The 17,166-nt window shown below is 42.1% G+C and overlaps 1 protein-coding gene across 1 annotated transcript; it reads right to left on the reverse strand.

Moving 5' to 3' along the window:
* Positions 1-10,864: 10,864 nt before the first annotated feature.
* Positions 10,865-13,325, reverse strand: LOC121877524. Its single transcript, XM_042383287.1, has 2 exons — positions 12,402-13,325; positions 10,865-11,026 (listed from the first exon to the last, which is right to left on the reverse strand). The coding sequence occupies exons 1-2, from the start codon at positions 13,323-13,325 to the stop codon at positions 10,877-10,879; spliced, it is 1,074 nt and encodes a 357-aa protein (XP_042239221.1). The 3' UTR covers positions 10,865-10,876.
* Between the last annotated feature and the right edge of the window lie 3,841 nt (positions 13,326-17,166).

Below are 17,166 nucleotides of genomic sequence, written 5' to 3' on the forward strand. Positions count from 1 at the left end.
GTGGTGGTCACGAGGAGGCAGCAGTCATTTGTTCTGATACAGTGGTAGTCGCCAGGAGGCAGCAGTCATAGGTTCTGACACAGCGGTGGTCACCAGGAGGCAGCAATCATTTGTCCTGATTCAGCGTTGGTCACCAGGAGGCAGCAGTTATTTGTTCTGACATAGCGGTGGTCACCAGGAGGCAGCAGTCATTTGTCCTGACACAGCGGTGGTCACCAGGAGGCAGCAGTCATTGGTCATGACACAGTGGCGGTCACCAAGCGGCAGCAGTCATTTGTCCTGACAGCGGTGGTCACCAGGAGGCAGCAGTCCCTTGTCCTGATACAGTGGTGGTCACCAGGAGGCAGCCGTCACATGTTCTGAGACAGCGGTGGTCACCAGGAGGCAGCAGTCATTTGTTCTGATACAGTGGTGGTCACGAGGAGGCAGCAGTCATATGTTCTGACACAGCGGTGGTCACGAGGAGGCAGCAGTCACTTGTTCTGATACAGTGGTAGTCGCCAGGAGGCAGCAGTCATACGTTCTGACACAGCGGTGGTCACGAGGAGGCAGCAGTCATTTGTCCTTACACAGCGGTGGTCACCAGGAGGCACCAGTCATTTGTTCTGTCACAGTGGTGGTCACCAGGAAGCAGCAGTCATTTGTTCTGACACAGTGGTGGTCACCAGGAGGCAGTAGTCATTTGTTCTCCTGGCAGTGGTCACCAGGAGGCAGCAGTCATTTGTCCTGAAACAGTGGTGGTCTAGGAGAGCAGCAATCATTTGTTCTGACAGCGGTGGTCACGAGGAGGCAACAGTCATTTGTTGTGACACGGCAATTTGGTCACGAGAGCCAGCAGTCATTTTATCCTGAACACAGCAGGTGGCAGAATACCAGGAGCAGCAGTCATTTGTTCTGACACAGTGGTGGTCACCAGGAGGCAGCAATCATTTGTCCTGACAAAGTGGTGGTCACCAGGACGAAGCAGTCATTTGTTCTGACACAGTGGTGGTCACCAGGAGGCAGCAGTCATTTGTTCTGACACAGTGGTGGTCACCAGGAGGCAGCAGTCATTTGTTCTGACACAACGGTTGTCATGAGGAGGCAGCAGTCATTTGTTTTGACACAGCGGTGGTCACGAGGAGGCAGCAGTCATTTGTCCTGACACAGCGGTGGTCCCCAGGAGGCAGCAGTCCTTTGTCCTGATATAGTGGTGGTCACCAGGAGGCAGCCGTCATATGTTCTGACAAAGCGGTGTTCACCAGGAGGAAGCAGTCATTTGTTTGTCTTGGAAAGCGGTGGTCACCAGGAGGCAGCAGTTATTTGTCCTGACAGTGGTGGTCACCAGTAGGAGCAGTCATTTGTCGTGACACAGCTGTGGTCACCAGGAGGCAGCAGTCATTTTTCCTGACACAGTGGTGGTCACCAGGAGGCAGCAGTCATTTGTTCTGATAGAGTGGTGGTCACCAGGAGGCAGCAGTCATTTGTTCTGACAAAGTGGTGGTAACAAGGAGGCAGTAGTCATTTGTTCTGACACAGTGGTGGTCACCAGGAGGCAGTAGTCATTTGTTCTCACACAGCGGTGGTCACCAGGAGGCAGCAGTCATTTGTCCTGAAACAACGGTGGTCACCACGAGGCAGCAGTCATTTTCCTGAAACAGTGGTGGTCACCAGGTGGCAGCAGTCATTTGTTCTGACACAGCGGTGGTCACGAGGAGGCAGCAGTCATTTGTCCTGACAGAGCGGTGGTCACCAGGAGGCAGCAGTCATTTTTTCTGACACAGTGGTGGTCACCAGAGGCAACAATCATTTGTCCTGACAAAGTGGTGGTCACCAGGAGGAAGTAGTCATATGTTCTGACACAGTGGTGGTCACCAGGAGGCAGCAGTCATTTGTTCTGACACAGTGGTGGTCACCAGGAGGCAGTAGTCATTTGTTCTGATACCTCGGTGGTCACGAGGAGGCAGCAGTCATTTGTCCTGACACAGTATTGGTAACCAGGAGGCAGCAGTCATTTGTTCTGATAGAGTGGTGGTCACCAGGAGGCAGCAGTCATTTGTTCTGACACAGTGGTGGTCACCAGGAGGCAGCAGTCATTTGTTGTGACACAGCGGTGGTCACCAGGAGGCAGCAGTCATTTGTCTTGAAAGCATTATATTTAACCAATAATTTACAAATATTATTTCATATGAATTATTAAAATATTAAGTATTTATAAAAACATTATGTATAATTTATGTAAAAAAATAGAAAGTTTGAGTGAGGAATATTGGCATTTGGGAGCTTGAGTTGCAGCCATGCACTACAATTTGTGTTACACTTGGGCTTATGTATACATTTAATAATTTTATTGTGATTACCTACATAAAACTTTTAATGTATTTATAATAATAAACCCAATCTTTTTATCTCCAATAGTAAGTTTTGTTCTCAGAGGGAAAACATTAATAACCTGTACTCTGCCAAGGTGTGCATATCAGACACACCACTATTACATGCTGAAATATTACATAACTTTTCCTATGTAACTATTTTTATATATAAATATGTACGCTTTATAATGGAATATAGTTAATATTGCAAACACATGAAACAACGAAGGTATAAAGTGATGTATAAACAATTTCAGTAAGCGTAAGCAAAAATTTGGGGTTCTACTTGTGCTAACATAAAGAAATAATTATTTTATCGTGAGTATGTATGTATGTATGTATGTATGTATATATATATATATATATATATATATATATATATATATATATATATATATATATATATATATATATATATATATATATATATATATATATATATATATATATACATATATATATATATATATACTTCATTTTTAGTCCATATAACACGCGGACTTTGAACATATAATCAACGACCTCACCAGCAAGGAATCGAACCCTCGACCTACTGGGTGTGACTAGGGAACGCTTACCGGCTAGGCCACAAGGACACTAAAAGCAGTTCTAGACTCTGTTATATTTCACACAAAGCCTGTTCATCGAGCTGATGGCGCCATGAACCTCATTGGGAAACTGCCCGTGCCTCGTATGTGGTGTCAGTAGCATTTTACCGAATCCAGCCGTTATATATATACAGTTGTACCCCGCTTTACGCGGTTTCACTTAACGTGATTTCTCATATACGCGCAGAGTGTCCGGCTCGAGACACTATTTTTAGATTCGCCACACCTACTACCCGCTCTCGCCTGCCTCGTCTCTCCCTCCTCCTACTCCTCCTCCCTCCCTCCCCTCCCACCTCCGCTTCCCTCCGCCTGGGCAAGCCGCGCTGTAAGGTTGCGCAGTGTGTGTGTGTCTTTGTTGCGTTATCACTGACGTCATATGACATATCGGACTGTGATTGGCCATGCATCCCTACCCCCCTCTGCTGCTAGCTGTAATTGGTTTAAAGTAATATAACGTGTCCACCCGGGGAGGGAGAGAGGGAGGAAAGAGGACGCTGCCGAGCTAATTTCATCGCTCCAGGTCACCCCGTGTATACGTGCATCCATTGTTCTGTGAAATGGCTTCCGCCGGACAACCACCGCCACCAGAGAGAAACCTTTCCTTACCTGGACCCAGCCGCCCTAAGCCCAAGAAGACACGCCGTGCCCTAAGCTACGAAGTGAAATACCAGATCATTCAAGATTTGGAGAAAGGAACACGTCAAGCTGATCTCGCGCGCCAGCATGGCGTCAACGAATCTACTATTCGTACTATTAGGAAGGATGCAGCCAAGATTAAAGAACACATGAAAATCACAAAGTCTGCAGGTGCTTCAATGATCAAGTATTGCCAGAACAAGGTGCTGGTAAAGGTGGAAAATTTGCTGGTGAGTTACTTGATTCGTCAGGCAAGACGGAACATGGCGGTCGACACGCGCTCAGTGCAGGAGTACGCACGTGAACTTTACGCAGCAGTGTCACGTAAGCTGGGAATTGCAGAGCCCAAACCCTTCAATGCTTCCTCTGGTTGGCTGCATAGGTTTAAGAAGAGGAACAAGATCACCAACATCAACATTGGTGGTGAGGAAGCGAGTGCTGACCGTGTGGCGGCTATAGATTTTCCTCCGTTCTTACGTGAGGTTATGGAGGAAGGACAGTACACTGACGACCAGGTGTTTAACATGGACGAATCTGGTCTTTTCTGGAAAAAGCTACCTTCCAAGACCTTCGTTGTCCAGTCTGCCAGCAAGGTAAGGGGTTGGAAGTTGCAGAAGGAATGCATCACCGTCCTCTTTACCACCAATGCCTCCGGTTCCTGTAAACCAGTTATCGGTGATTCACACAGCCCGCAAGCCGCACGCCTACAAGAATATGGACATGAACAAGCTTAATGTCCACTGGCTAACCGCACGTAAGGCGTGGATGTTCTCTTCTCTGTCCCTCTTCTGGTTTGACAACTGTTTTGTTCCCGACGTGAAGAAATTCTGCGAGCAACAGAATGTTCCATTCAACATTTTGTTGCTCCTTGACAATGCACCTGGACACTCGCCCCTACCTATGGATCGTCACCCCAATGTAAAAGTGGTCTTCCTTCCTCCCAACACTACGTCATTAATCCAGACCATGGACCAGGAGTTGATCTGCAATGTGATAGCTGCATACTCTGCAAAGAAGTTCAAGCTCCTGAACGACTCTACCAACACCGAGGATGAGTTGCGTAAGCTGGGTGACACCGACAGCGAGAGTAAAAGCGACGAGGACAAGGAACAAGAGGTGGCGACTCAAGAAGTTCTCGTCAAACAGTTTTGGAAGAAGTTTAACGTCAAACAAGCTGTAGACTTCTTGGTGGAGGCATGGGATCAGCTGTCTATTGATACGACTCGTCACGCATGGAGACATGTGTTGCATGGCATACCAGCTGAGAGGAGGAGTCAACCGGTGACTGGTGAGGTTCAGACTGTTGCAGTAGCAGTGGACCTTGCCAGAGAAGCTGCGCACAATATTACAACTGAAGGCTTCTCCGAGACCACCAACGAAGACATCCTGGAGGTGATCAGAGATCCTGAAGTGACTGCCGACGAGATGTTGGAAGATGATCACGTCAGTGAAGAGGAAGAAGGTGCGTCATTCTCCGAAGAACACAAGTTAAGTCATAGTGATATTAAGGGTGCCATGGAGTGTGCAGAAAAAATGAAGTCCTTCCTTTCCCGTGACAATGACCGCTATGAAGTCTTCCATACCCGGCTGGTGCAGGCTATGGAGCCGTACATCAAGGTGTATCAAGACAACATTAACACTAGCCGTCATTAAAGCATTACCGAGTTCTTCGCCCGCAACCCACCACATCCAGCCAGAGCCAGTGATAGTGACAGTGAAGGTGACTTTGAGGGATTTGTCAGGGAAGCCCTGACAACTGTAACTGATAGTGATGGTGATGCACCTAGTAATGGTGATTCACCTGAGGGCCAGTAATCTGCCCTCTGCCTCGGAACCAGCCTCCATCCCCGTATGCCGACCCATCTCTTCTACTAACGTAAGTGTTACACCTAACTTTTAGTTTTCCTAACCTAACCTTTATTTTTCCTAACTTAACCTTTATTTTTCCTAACCTAACCTCTTCTATATTACTTGTTTGTTCATACCATCATAAAGTTAAGATAAAATTTTTACTACAACATAGTTGTGTGTCGTCAAAAAGTGGAGTTTGGGGGTCGGGCCAGTCTCTATTGGAATTAATCCCATATGTTCTGTTGTTCACTTAGCACTTTACCCTGTGGGTTCAATTGACCGCGTTAAGCGGGTATCTATCTCTATATATATATATATATATATATATATATATATATATATATATATATATATATATATATATATATATATATATATATATATATATATATATATATATATATATATATATATACTGTATATATATACACACATTATTACCCCGCTTTACACGGTTTCACTGGTTTCACTTTCCGCGATTTCTCATTTATCATTTACGTGGTACCTTGCCAGAACCGGAATTTCACTTTCCGTGGTGCATCTACTCATATACGCAGTGAAGTATATAATTTTTTTTTATTTAGCTCATAAAATTCATACAAATTACCCTGCCAGAATATAATTTACATTGCTGGAATTCTTACAATATGATGATCATTTTGAATATAAACATCATGGATTTTGCATTAGACATACAAATTTTAGAACTAACGTAATAATTTGGTTTACACAAAGCAAATATTTAATCTTTTGCGCAAAATATATGAAGTTTACATTCAAAATATTCCCTGACCTGCAAGGAATCCAGAAATGTCAATTATATTATCCTAACTTTAGTCTGAGGTATTATTTATTACTAAAAGTTAAAATCTAGTTTTTTCACCCAAACATTTCTCTGGTAGGGAGGGAAGGTGGGGGTGGGGGGGGGGAGGGTTGGGACCGACCAACCCAGCTGGCGTGAGTGTGAGAATGCGGGGAGGCAAGGTGGGGTACTTTGATTGACAGATAGTGTCGTGAAGAATATTTTGTTTTTTATTACCTGAAGATATTTGTGTTAGCTCATAAAATTCATACAAATTACTCGGTCAGAATATATTTTACATTGCTGGAATTCTTACAATATGATGATCATTTTGAATATAAACATCATGGATTTTGCATTAGACATACAAATTTTAGATCTAATGTAATAATTTGGTTTATACAAAGCAAATATTTTATCTTTTGTGCAAAATATATGAAGTTTACATTCAAAATATTCCCTGACCTGCAAGGAATCCAGAAATGTCAATTATATTATCCTAACTTTAGTCTGAGGTATTATTTATTATTAAACGTTAAAATCTAGTGGTTTCACCCAAACATTTCTCAGAGAGGTAGGAGCTAGTGAGCTGGGAAGAGGGGGGGGGGATTTGAGTCCATTATTTGAATGGACATTAACCTGGCGACTGTATTTCTCTTAAATATTAATTGTGTGAGCATACCATCATAAAATTTAGATGTTATTTTTACTACAACATAGGTATTGTGTCGGAAAAAGTGGAGTTTGGGGGTCGGGCCAGTCTCTATTGGAATTAATCCCATATGTTCTGTTGTTCACTTTACGCGGTACCCTGTGGGTTCAATTGACCGCGTAAATCAGGGTACTACTGTATGTATATATACTGTGTATATATATATATATATATATATATATATATATATATATATATATATATATACAGTCGGCACTTAACATACGCGGGTTTATAATACACGGATTTGCAAATACGCGGATTGCCCCGCCGGAGGAATATTCTGTACATTGAAGTAATTGAAGTACATTCAAATCGCGCGCCATTCATCTCACGCACGGCACCGAACACGGGACACCACCCGCTCTGCAACCTCACACACACAAGCATAGCTCTCCCTCACTCAGTGAGTCTCTCTGTAACCACGCTTGTGTTGACATCAGCATTGTAGTTGCAAAAATATTACATTTCCGTGAATGTATTATATCAAGCACAGTATGAATAGAATATCACTAATATAAGAGTATTTTAACCGAAAACTACTTAAAAAACGAGTAACATATCTTGAACATCGGAAGGTTAGGTAAAGTCTCTTGTTTTCGTCATGTATTTTATGCTATTTTACATTGACATACATCACGTTTCAGCAAAACTACTATTTATTTCTGAGAATATATTCATTCAGGCACAGTTTAGGTAAAATATACATGTGCTGTAACATTTTTTAATTGAAAACGATTCGAAAAACATGTACCCTCTAGCCCTGTTCAAGGAGAAGACTGGGAGGAGCTGTTTGGTGCTTAAGACGATGACAAGGAAAATGATTTTGATGGATTGTAATGAAAATATTCAGAAAGACCCTGGCACTGTCAAGGAAAGTGGCTGCTGAAGGCTTCCAGGACATGGCAGAGGACGAGATTAGGGAGCTAATTGAAGAGCACGACACTGAGCTGACCGAGGAGGATCTACAGGAGTTAGTAGACTCAGGCAAGGAAGAGGAAGCGAAAGGGAAAGAGGATGAGGAAGAGCACCAAGAAATAACGTTGGAGAAGTTGGGGGAGATGACCAGGAATATTGAGGCACTGAAAAACCTGGCCTATAGTATGGACCCCTCCATGGTGCGTGCCCTGAAATTCATGCGAGGGATGGATGACGTTTTCGCTCCATACAAAAACATCATGGAAGAAATGAAAGAAAGAGACGACAACTCCCCATCACCATGTTCTTTGATCACCGAAGGAGAGATTTAACACCATCAATCACTGGCGGCAGTGAGGAAGCAGCTGAATCCACCGTCGCCCCCACTTCACCACCCGTTATGGAATTGAGTGACGATGAGCCCGATGACCCCCGTCCTGTCGCCGAGGATAGGTACTGTACAGTAAAGTGAAATTTTTATCTCTTTTTTTTAATAGCTTTTCTTGCCATGTTTATTGTTTGTAAAAATGCACAGCACAGTACAGTTCAGTACTGTACATAGGAAGTGGAGGTGCAGTTATTCACAAAACATTTGTGTTCGTTGTCGGCAGTTGTGACGGGGAGGAGGCAGAGGGGGTGGAGGAGGCAGAGGAGGTGGAGGAGAGGAGGGAGCGGAGGGAGCGAGTTGGGAGGAGTGGTGACCTTGGACGCAGGAGCAGGGACGAGTGGAGATGCCAGCCAGTACATTACGGGTGTATTAATTGTTTTTATAGCTATTTTTGCATTTTAATATTAAATATTGTACATTACGTTTCAACAAAACTACCATTTATTTCTGAGAACATGGAAATGTAATATTTTTGCTGAAATGATGTACGTATTACAGTGAAAAGTGGGATAAAATTGTGACGAAAGCAATGACTTTCTCTTTCTTTCGTTCAAAAGATGTTACCGTAATCGCTTTTCGAATGGTTTTCAGTTGTGGGATTATAAGGCTAATGATAGGATAGAATATTATTGTAATACAGTACGAGTACAACAGTTTTTTAACTGAAAACCATTCGAAAAGCGATTACGGTAAAATCTTTTGAATAACGAAAGAAAGCGAAAGTCATTGTTTTCGTCTTTCCACTGTAATATGTACGTCATTCCAGCAAAAATATTATATTTCCATATTTATTTCTGAGAATACCTATATTCATTCAGTCACAGTTAAGGTAAAATATACTTGTGATGTAATATTTTAATGAAAATACCAGGTATTTAGAAATACGGTATCGTAGTTTTCTTTTGTTTCAAATTTAATTAACAAAGATTGATGTTTCAAATGTAATGAACAAAAATTTATGTACAGTATCTATAAATAAACTTTAAAAAATGAATATTTTATGTTTTACATCGTCCAGTGCATACCATACCATGCATTTGGCTACTTGGGCTTGCTATGATGACGCAAGAGATCTGCCCTAGCAACTGTACCAACACTCACAGCTGGTGGTGCGTCGTTTCCATTGTTTACTGGTAGTTACTGGTAAATATTTTTCAACCTAACGAAACTATTACCCGTTTAGAGGTCGACCCCCAATTTTTTGCCAAATTATTTGGTCTTAAAAACTTGAACTACACACAGGTATATACGGTAAATAAGGAAATGGGGGGACCAGGTTTTTTTTTGGGGTTAGGGGGAGGGGGCAGCACATATACGCGGATTTTTAACGTGCACGGGTATCTCTGTTACGTAACCCCCGCGTATGTTAAGGGCCGATTGTGTATATATATATATATATATATATATATATATATATATATATATATATATATATATATATATATATATATATATATATATATATATATATATATATATATATATATATATATATATAATTTATTTACAATGCTAATGCAACAAACCCCACCTTTTTACCTCAAATAGCAAGCTTGTTATGACTCATTACGAACAATTATCTCTGGTGTGGTGTGGTGAGGTAAGTATCCAGCCAGGCCCCCTAGTGTCTCGCTGGAGAGCACCTCCCTAAACCCAATAGTGTTAAGATACAATATTTATGCAGACAAAGTTTCTGCTGCAAGCAGTTCCTCACCCAGCGAAATAAAAATTTCAATTATTTGAGCCGGTAACTGCCTCACGGATCAGTGAGGTTGAACTGTTGTCTCTCAGTCAGACCCATGTATTCCAACCCACCTTTAGCTACTGACGGAATTCATACCTCAACCTTCTCAGTCCTCGTTGATGCTCTAAGCTGACATCAGTTCATACCCACTTATAAAGCCTTTTGTATATAAATAACTAGGTGAGCAGTGTACTTTATTACTTAAACAGCAACTCTGACAACTAACTTCCCATCCTTGTGTAAGTGTTGAATACTTTGTTATATGCACAAACCTGGCAGACTATTGATGGTGGTTAATATGTGAGACTGACTTTTACCCCAGTGCTATAGGCCTGAGTGATCTCATATACAAGTAGTCTGACCATTCATGAGTACAAATTGAAACTTTAATTTGATACTGTATATTATAAACTCTGGTATGCTCCATGAATCATGCAAGTAAGTTCAAACCTAAATCATTACCGATACATATGCTCAGACGATAATTGATTAAAAATGCTGCATTTAATAAATTTATCTCCATAAATATACAGTATAAGAAATGTAGCAGGTCATCAGTTAAATACAGGAAACTACTGTGCCAAATCTTCTTGAAGGAACAAAATTCCCTTGTTGCTATGTACTAATACTTTCCAGATTTAAAAGTAAACACAAAAATCATTAATTACTGTAATAATACAAAATACTAAGATGGTATCCAACATGAATTTTCTTAGAAATACGTAAAGTTAAACTTGGCAACACGAGGTGTTAGTCAGACACCATAAAGTATTTGATATACTCTACAATAACCTCAAAATAAAAATCTGCGTAAAGTTGCAATTTTTATAGAAAGCAAAACATATTTAGCAGAAGCTTTACAGCCTTTAGAGACACAGAGTATAGGGAGATATTACCTGGAGTGCTTCAGGATGTTCACAACTGACAGCTTGTAGGACACGATCGAGTCGACCATTAGAGACTCCGTGTAGAATTAAAAACATTGACTTGCAGACACGAATCTGTCTACCACAATTCTGAAATAAATTCATTATGAAACATGATATTCTTTATGATAATCAACTTTATTGAAGTGCTGTCCCTCTACCCATCGATATACTGTACTGCAAGAAATTCGTACATCATCTATTTCAATGGCTGTATCTCCGTTAGCCGGAACAAATGGTGCAGAACATTTCTGGGAATGAGAGATTTCCAAGTAATGAGACGACTCACTCAAAGCCGGAAAAATGATCCCTCATCCCGGAATTTTCCGGGAAAAGGAAAAATGTTCTCGGAAGTTCCATAATGAAGTATTATTTCATCTCTCAAAGCTGGAAAAAATCCCTCATCCCCGGAATTTTCCGGGTAACGGCAAAATATTCTTGGAAGTTCCAGAAATTGCGCATTGCACCATCTCTCGAACCCGGAAAAATAGCCACCATCCCCAGAATTTTTTTGGCATTGGAAATTTTGGGGGGAATTTCTGGAAAAGGTGCCCCTCGGAAAATCATTCCCATAGCCGGAATTTTCCAGAAAATTCTAGCTATGGGAGCGACTTTTTGAGAGAATTTCAATTCCAGCTATCAGTGAGTTCCGAATTTGGGGGATTCTGGCTAACAGAGATATTACAGTACAGTATTTAGTTCTTCCATCACAAGTAAATCAGCAAAATTTCATCAAAATTACAGATACTGTACTGTAGAGTGTAGAGCAAGACCTGAATGGCTTAACATACCTTTGTGCAGTATTACCACACCTAGAGACATTAACCACAACACCAAATATTAGAGAACTCATCCCTATACAGTACTGTACTAAGAGTTAAATGGAAATCTCCCATCAAATATTTGAAGGTGCTCACAATAACTTGAAATTATAATTTGAATTATCAATATTTTCACTTTATTTGTACAGTACAGTACAATACTGTACAAACAAAGCATGAAAAACAAGCACAGTACTGTACACATATTTTAGCTGAACAAATCTCCACTGTATTACCCGAGATGTACAGAATAAACTCCAAACTACAGTACGGTCTCTCCTTGACTTATGACGGGGTTCCCTCCCGACGACCGGGTGTAAGTCGAATTGGTCGTAAGTCGAAAAGGCAAAAATAACACATAGAAATTTTAAAATGGGTGTTTCTTTTTCTTCTCAGCACCACGAGAACTCTCACTTTTAAGCTAGCCAGCCATTTTAAAGGGAATTACCAAAAAAAATTTTGTTGGTACACAGCACGATCACTAACGTCGGGACTCAAAAATACGTAATGTGAAAAATATTTTATATGACCATGGCCGTCGTATGTCCGGGTTGTCCTAAGTCGAACATGTCGTAAGTCGAGGAGAGACAGTATACAGTACAAGCTAAACCACACAATATATTCTAATACAAAAGAATACTTACAGATAATCTGACACAGTAAAGTCTTCTGACAGTTTTCAGGTGCTTGTCATCTGGTAATGGATTCCTTCGTCTCTTCACTACATTTGGCAAGAGAATCACATTTTCTGTGAGATAAATGTTCTGTTGCCCAAAGTCACCAATATTCCAGAACTCCCTAAATATATTCTCTCTATCTGTCACTGTTCCAAGTTTTGATAAACATTTATTCTTACACTGACAGTCTTGATCCACAAACTTTTTAGCATCAACAAGTTTCCCTGCAGCATTGACGTAAGACTCTCCACGATTTCTGCGCTTCTTGCGGCACAGCTTAGAGCTGATCCCTTCTCTCCTCGGTTTTCTCTTTCTAACGTTATCTTTTTCACGAGTAAGTTCTTGATCTTTGAGCGTGGCCGATTCTCCCGTCCGTCCTCTTGGTACAGATACAGTGCAATTAAGAGGCAGTGTAGAGTTAACTGTTTGAAGGGAAAGAGAACAGTTACCATACTTTACTTGACCCTGTGGGTTTGTGGGCTGTGGAGGTGCTTGGTGAGGGTGCAAAGATTGTGTTCGCATATTCATACTCGGGGCTTCATAGGAAAAATACTGAACCTGTGGGGGTGGCATCTGTGGCGTAACGTGAGTGACTGTCATGTTGTTAAAGACGGCATGATACGACTGCCCTGGTGCTGACTGTGGATGGTGAGCATAACCCATTGTGACCATACCCGAGGCTCCGGCAATGTGCCCCGCTGCTGCGCCGACATCCTGCACCGTTACCGAGTGTGTTACGGGAACTACCGTGGTACCTCCAATGCTTGTGATGTTACCGACAGTACTTATGTTTCCATATCCGTGCAGCTGATGTTGAAAGGTGTTGTAATTTGCAACATCCACTGCTTGCCCCAGGATATGTGACAAGTTGAATTGAGTCTGGTGATCCATACTTGGTGATTTTCATTCATTAAATGTGAATGAAATCCCCACATAACTAAATGATTGTTTCAACTCCCCCAATATGTAAATACAGTACTGTACTTGGTCTACCATCCGGCATATCACAGAAATGAAATAATTTCCTCGTCAAGAACACAACTGCCTAAATGGAATAATAAGTATTTTTTTCTTCTTCATTGTTTGTACAGCAATACAGTAGTTACCAGTGGCTGGTTTTGAAATTTTAATGAAGAGTCTCAGTCAGTTTAATATACAATACTGTGCTTTAAAATGTTTTTCTTAAAACAACAATGACATGTTTATAGCTGCAGAAACTTTACCTGAGTTGTGTTCACTGTAAATGTTTATTTTCTAATTATCCCAAATCCAACACAATATTTTCTCTTCTCAAACACATTAAACTATTGCACTATCTTCATTAGTTCCTAAACTGCAGTCATCTCCTGTACTAGTGGATGATGCAACTTCCTCTGAAATTCCCTGAAAATCAAAATAAAGAATACAAATACAGTAACACAAACAATTGTGAATTACAACAGTGTCCACTATAAAACACAGTGAAATTGCAGTTTTTAAATTCATTCTATAATAAAAATCAGCGGCTGTGAAGTCGTAAATAATTATCTTTTTTTTTTACAGTCACAAAACCTCTAAACCAAGCCAAACCTGGTGTGTATATTAATTAACTAAGAACATACATAAGCAAATGTTAATTAGCACCTTTATTTGTAATTTGCAACGGGTATGGCACAGAAGAATCGTGATTCAGGTGGTTGATTTCCACCTATAGCACCTTTTATTTTTTTAATAGCATCTGAGAGTGCACATGTAAAATAAAGCCGGGATTTCTGATACAAATTACGTATAAGTAAGATATTTAAGATTTTATTATGTATGAAAATTTACCTTTCACTTGTTGCCACGAAGCAAATCTCAGGACTTTAAAGGTGGCAGTACATTGGGCACTTTCTGTTGGCCTGACGGCCCAGCAAGCAGCAGGGTTTCTGATGTTGCGAGAAATGAACAACGGTTCGGCGGAGATATTTGCTGGCTTGATTAGTGCTCAAATACGCTTCATATGCTAATTTCAACTAAAAATTGAAATAAATCATGAAACAATAATAATTTAAAATATAACACATAAATGGTGCCATGTTTCTATTTATTCGTCACTTTAAAACTTCTTTAGTATTATTAAATTATTATTCAGGGTCAAACATTAGTTTTTACAGCTTCTCTGGAAAAATCAACATCTTCCAGTAAAAAGAGCAAAATTTATGCGGGAAAAAAAATATTTTTGCTGCTCTTATGTACACAAAGGAAGCACTAACCTAACCTAACCTACCCTACCCTACCCTACCCTCCCCCCCTATTTAACTTATCCTTATTTAATCTAACTTAACGTAACCTGACCTAACGCCCTAGCGGGGAGAACACTTCGCCCCCCTGAGTTGTTATATAATGTTGTCAGCATTCAACTTATCCTTATTTAACCTAACCTAAACCCACGGCTCAGTAGTCGCTGAGTGAAGGGAATGGGAGTATGTCGTGCACAGTTCCTTTGAGCGTGCATGTGGTATTATATTAAATAGAACACTGTCATTAGCAATTAACAACAAAATTTATGGTGGAAAAGCAGTGTGTTCTTGCTAGACTCGATGACTGAGTGTGTACAGTATGACACAACAGCCTCCCTCCAGCAGGACACAACAGCCTCCCTCCAGCAGGTCGTCAACAGCCTCCCTCCAGCAGGTCCCTCCAGCAGGTCGTCAACAGCCTCCCTCCAGCAGGTCGTCAACAGCCTCCCTCCAGCAGGTCGTCAACAGCCTCCCTCCAGCAGGTCGTCAACAGCCTCCCTCCAGCAGGTCGTCAACAGCCTCCCTCCAGCAGGTCGTCAACAGCCTCCCTCCAGCAGGTCGTCAGCAGCCTCCCTCCAGCAGGTCGTCAACAGCCTCCCTCCAGCAGGTCGTCAACAGCCTCCCTCCAGCAGGTCGTCAACAGCCTCCCTCCAGCAGGTCGTCAACAGCCTCCCTCCAGCAGGTCGTCAACAGCCTCCCTCCAGCAGGTCGTCAACAGCCTCCCTCCAGCAGGTCGTCAACAGCCTCCCTCCAGCAGGTCGTCTGGCGCCTCTAAACAATAACAATGTATTTCTCACCATCAACATTTCTTAATAACTAATGCCGAATTAACTTAAAAATTATAAGTTAACTATTCTGATCCTTACTTGAATTACTATATTCAAATTTTCCCAATTGCCTCAAATTATACAAGTAACGGGTATATACCAGTGAAATAGGTGTAGATTTATACACAGTCTGCCCCCCCCCACAACCATGAGCTTGATCTGTGATCACTGCAGGGAGACGTCGGATATGGAGGGTACAGGCCTGACTAATGCAGCGTTTAGGAAGTTACTAACTGCCGTAAAGCTTGATGGCTGTTGCTGGTATTGCCCTGGCTGCATAGTCAAGGTGAATGAAGCGATTGCAAGCCATAAGGGAACGAGTTCTCTAGAGACGAAAATAGATGAAGCTGGAGCCCTGCTGGTTGACAAACTGGAGCAAGTTGGGAAAGAGATCCTTGCTAAGACTGAGGAAGTAGCTGATAGAATGGAGGTGGTTGCTAAGAGGAGTTATGCTGACGTATTAGGAGGGCCACGGAGGGGGGCGGAGAGTAATGCAGAATCAGTACAGGTTCTACAGCAGATTGGGACTCTGAAAAAGTGTGTCGAAGAAATGAAAATTAACGCACCTACTGTTAGGGGAGAGGAGCAACACCAGGAACGGCTCCAGCTCAGGAACAATGTAATAGTTTTTGGAGTCACCGAGAGCCAGGCAGAGGGAACTGTGAGTAAGGAAACACACGACAAGGTGCTGTTTCAAAATATTTGCACAGAGGTTCTGAAGATTCCAGCAACCCCTCAGGATGTGAGGAAACTGGGACAAAAGCAGGGGGCTAAGCCTCGCCCCCTCAGGATCACACTAGGGAGTGAGGAGGAAAAATGGCAAGTTATTCGGCAGGCAAAAAACTTAGCAAGGAGCGAGGAATTTCGGGATGTATTTATTCACCCAGACCGCACGGTAATGCAAAGGGAACAGCACAAGAAGCTGCTGCAGGACTTGAAGCAGAAGAGGGAGAAGTCGAGGAGGAACGGGGACAGGTGCACATGGGTTATACTCAGGGGGAGGGTAGTGGAAACAAGTGTGCCGACACAGGGCCAGGGGGCAGCAGTGCACCCTCCACCCACTCAACCCCCCACCCGGGAGGCGGCACCAGCTCAGCCTACCGGACAGGAGGGAACGAGCGCCGTGTAAACAATGAAATTTTTAACCACACCCTGCAAAATACAGTGTACTTAGCAAATGCTGCAGCTTCTGAGAATGTGGGTGGAGCGGGTTTATTACTAAGAGCAGAGACGTTACCGAGAACAAATTCTGGCTTGAATGTCATGTACACTAATACTGACACGTTCCTTGATAAGAGAGAGGAGTTTGAAACACTACTAAGAGTACACCAACCAGATATTGTAGGAGTTGTAGAACTGTTGTACAAGAACAGGAGAATCGACCCAGAGGAATGTGAGTTCAGTATTGCTGGATATGACTCATTTACGAACCTAACTCAAGAATCCTGCAGGAGGGGTGTGGTTATCTACGCTAGGCAAGACCTTAGAGCCAGCCAGGCGAGGGTACAGGGAGAGGATGTTTTTGAAGAGTCCAAGTGGTGTAAAATTAAATTAAAGGGAGGGGACTTACTTATCGTCGGGTGTATCTACAGATCCCCAAACTGTGGCCCACTAAATCAAAGGAACTTAAGAACCTTAATAAAC

This window comes from Homarus americanus, unplaced genomic scaffold, assembly GCF_018991925.1.
Source record: "Homarus americanus isolate GMGI-L3 unplaced genomic scaffold, GMGI_Hamer_2.0 scaffold27511, whole genome shotgun sequence".
Taxonomy (NCBI): Eukaryota; Metazoa; Arthropoda; class Malacostraca; order Decapoda; family Nephropidae; genus Homarus; species Homarus americanus.